This window comes from Habropoda laboriosa, unplaced genomic scaffold, assembly GCF_001263275.1.
Source record: "Habropoda laboriosa isolate 0110345459 unplaced genomic scaffold, ASM126327v1 scaffold203, whole genome shotgun sequence".
NCBI classification, from domain to species: domain Eukaryota; kingdom Metazoa; phylum Arthropoda; class Insecta; order Hymenoptera; family Apidae; genus Habropoda; species Habropoda laboriosa.
Window position 1 is genome coordinate 772,833 of NW_017100358.1, and position 1,733 is coordinate 774,565.

General features: G+C 45.9%; 1 protein-coding gene across 1 annotated transcript in view; it reads right to left on the reverse strand.

Moving 5' to 3' along the window:
- Positions 1-855: 855 nt before the first annotated feature.
- Positions 856-1,733, reverse strand: part of LOC108574664 (homeotic protein antennapedia-like) — a 15,730-nt gene continuing 14,852 nt past the window's right edge. The window contains exon 3 of the mRNA XM_017937287.1: positions 856-898. Within this exon, the coding sequence (XP_017792776.1) occupies positions 856-898 (43 nt within the window). The remainder of the gene's footprint in view (positions 899-1,733) is intronic.

Below are 1,733 nucleotides of genomic sequence, written 5' to 3' on the forward strand. Positions count from 1 at the left end.
AAAGTGGAATTTTTTCAAACTGACCTTTCGATGACACCGATGAAGAAATGTCAAGTCGGTTCGATTCTGCTCCGCCGGAGGCCTCCGCACTCCTAACACCACTGTTTTTCATTCATTCGAGTCAGCACACTGTCCGGAGAAACAGGGATTGCCCTTGTTTCGTGTTCGCGATTGGCCCAAACTACTGGCATACATCGAAAGATACCCGATCGATCACCAAAAAATCACTGGAATTGAACGAATTGCGGTACAAGCACACACTGATATTACTTCACTGATTCCACGACAACGTAATCGAATTTTCCCTTCTCTCTCTCTCTCTCTCTCTCTCCGTTTAATTCTTCACCAGCTTCGTCCATTAGCCGGATACAGAGTTTAAGTGTGCGGCCATTCTACTCGGAAATTCTTCACCGTTTTCTCCGGTTCCCCTCTCTATCCACCATTTTCTTTTCTCTCTCTCTCTCTCTCTCTCTCTCTCTTTCTCTCTCGTTTGCTTCCATTTCGAATCCTCCCGGCACTGGAGAAACACACATTCGAAGATCACACTTGGCACGTTCGCGATTCCTAAGTAACCCTCGCTGAGCCACCGCGGGTATCGTAGAGAAAAACCTATCTAAACGATCCTCTAAAGAACACTAAACCGTTCATCTAATCGCTAAATAGAGACACGATTCGGACGACCGTCCTTTTTCCTCTAAGTATTTTCTGTTTTCACCATGCGCTCTTTTTTTTCCTCTCCTCTTTTCCATCCTGTATAACCTAACCGCACTACGGCCTCTACGCGCGTGTGTACGACGTGTAAGAGAATAAATAATAAAACGCTTTCCTAAAAATTCGGGTAGATTTTCCACGCGGTCACAACGTTTTCTCCACCAAAGATTCACCGTCGCTCGATCCACACGATCCTCACCTTCTCCTCTCCGCCCATCATTCTCTCTTTCTCTGTCGTCAAATTCACACACACACATTTTCACTCTTCACCAAAATATCACTCTACACGCTTGCAAAACCACGGGCGCTCATTCATTCTCTACTATACAATTATTAAGGATCGACCATTCAGACGCGCAACATACACTCGCGCTTTAAAGTACGTAATTATTCCGTTTCCCTCTCGTTCACTCTCATTCTCGCGCGTATATTACCACACACGCACACACGCACACACACTCTCTCTATCTATCATTCTTTCTCTGCCAAGAGTTATCTCTATATCATTATAGGCTTTAGTACAATTACATTCGATTAAATGTAACAGAGGTTAACGCGGTTCTGATTAGCATGTGATCCAGTTTTCCTCCAATCCTATCTCTCTCACTCTCTCATCTCCGTTTTCCTCTGCATGCCGCCACGTGATTATTAGAAGATCGCGCGTCCCTATAAATCTTCATCCGACTCGTTCGTGTGTCCGGTTCCCTTCCCATTCCGTCTCTCCCTCGGTGTCTTTTCTTCACTCCCTCTCTCTCTCTCCTCGCTTATCTTCGCATTCCCTTCCCTGTCTCCCTCTTGCACGCGCAATCTCTCTCTCTCTCTCTCTCTCTATCTCTCTTTCTTTCCCTTTGTCATCGTCCCTGTGTTCACGTCTTCACTTTCCATCCGCACTGTCGGGCCACGTTCATTTCTCTTCCACGTTCGTCTCTATCCCGTCTTTATCCCTTACGTCGTCCTCTCCTTTTTTGGTACGAGCAACTTGATTAACACGACAAAATAAGCGTCATTGCTGTATGAGTGGG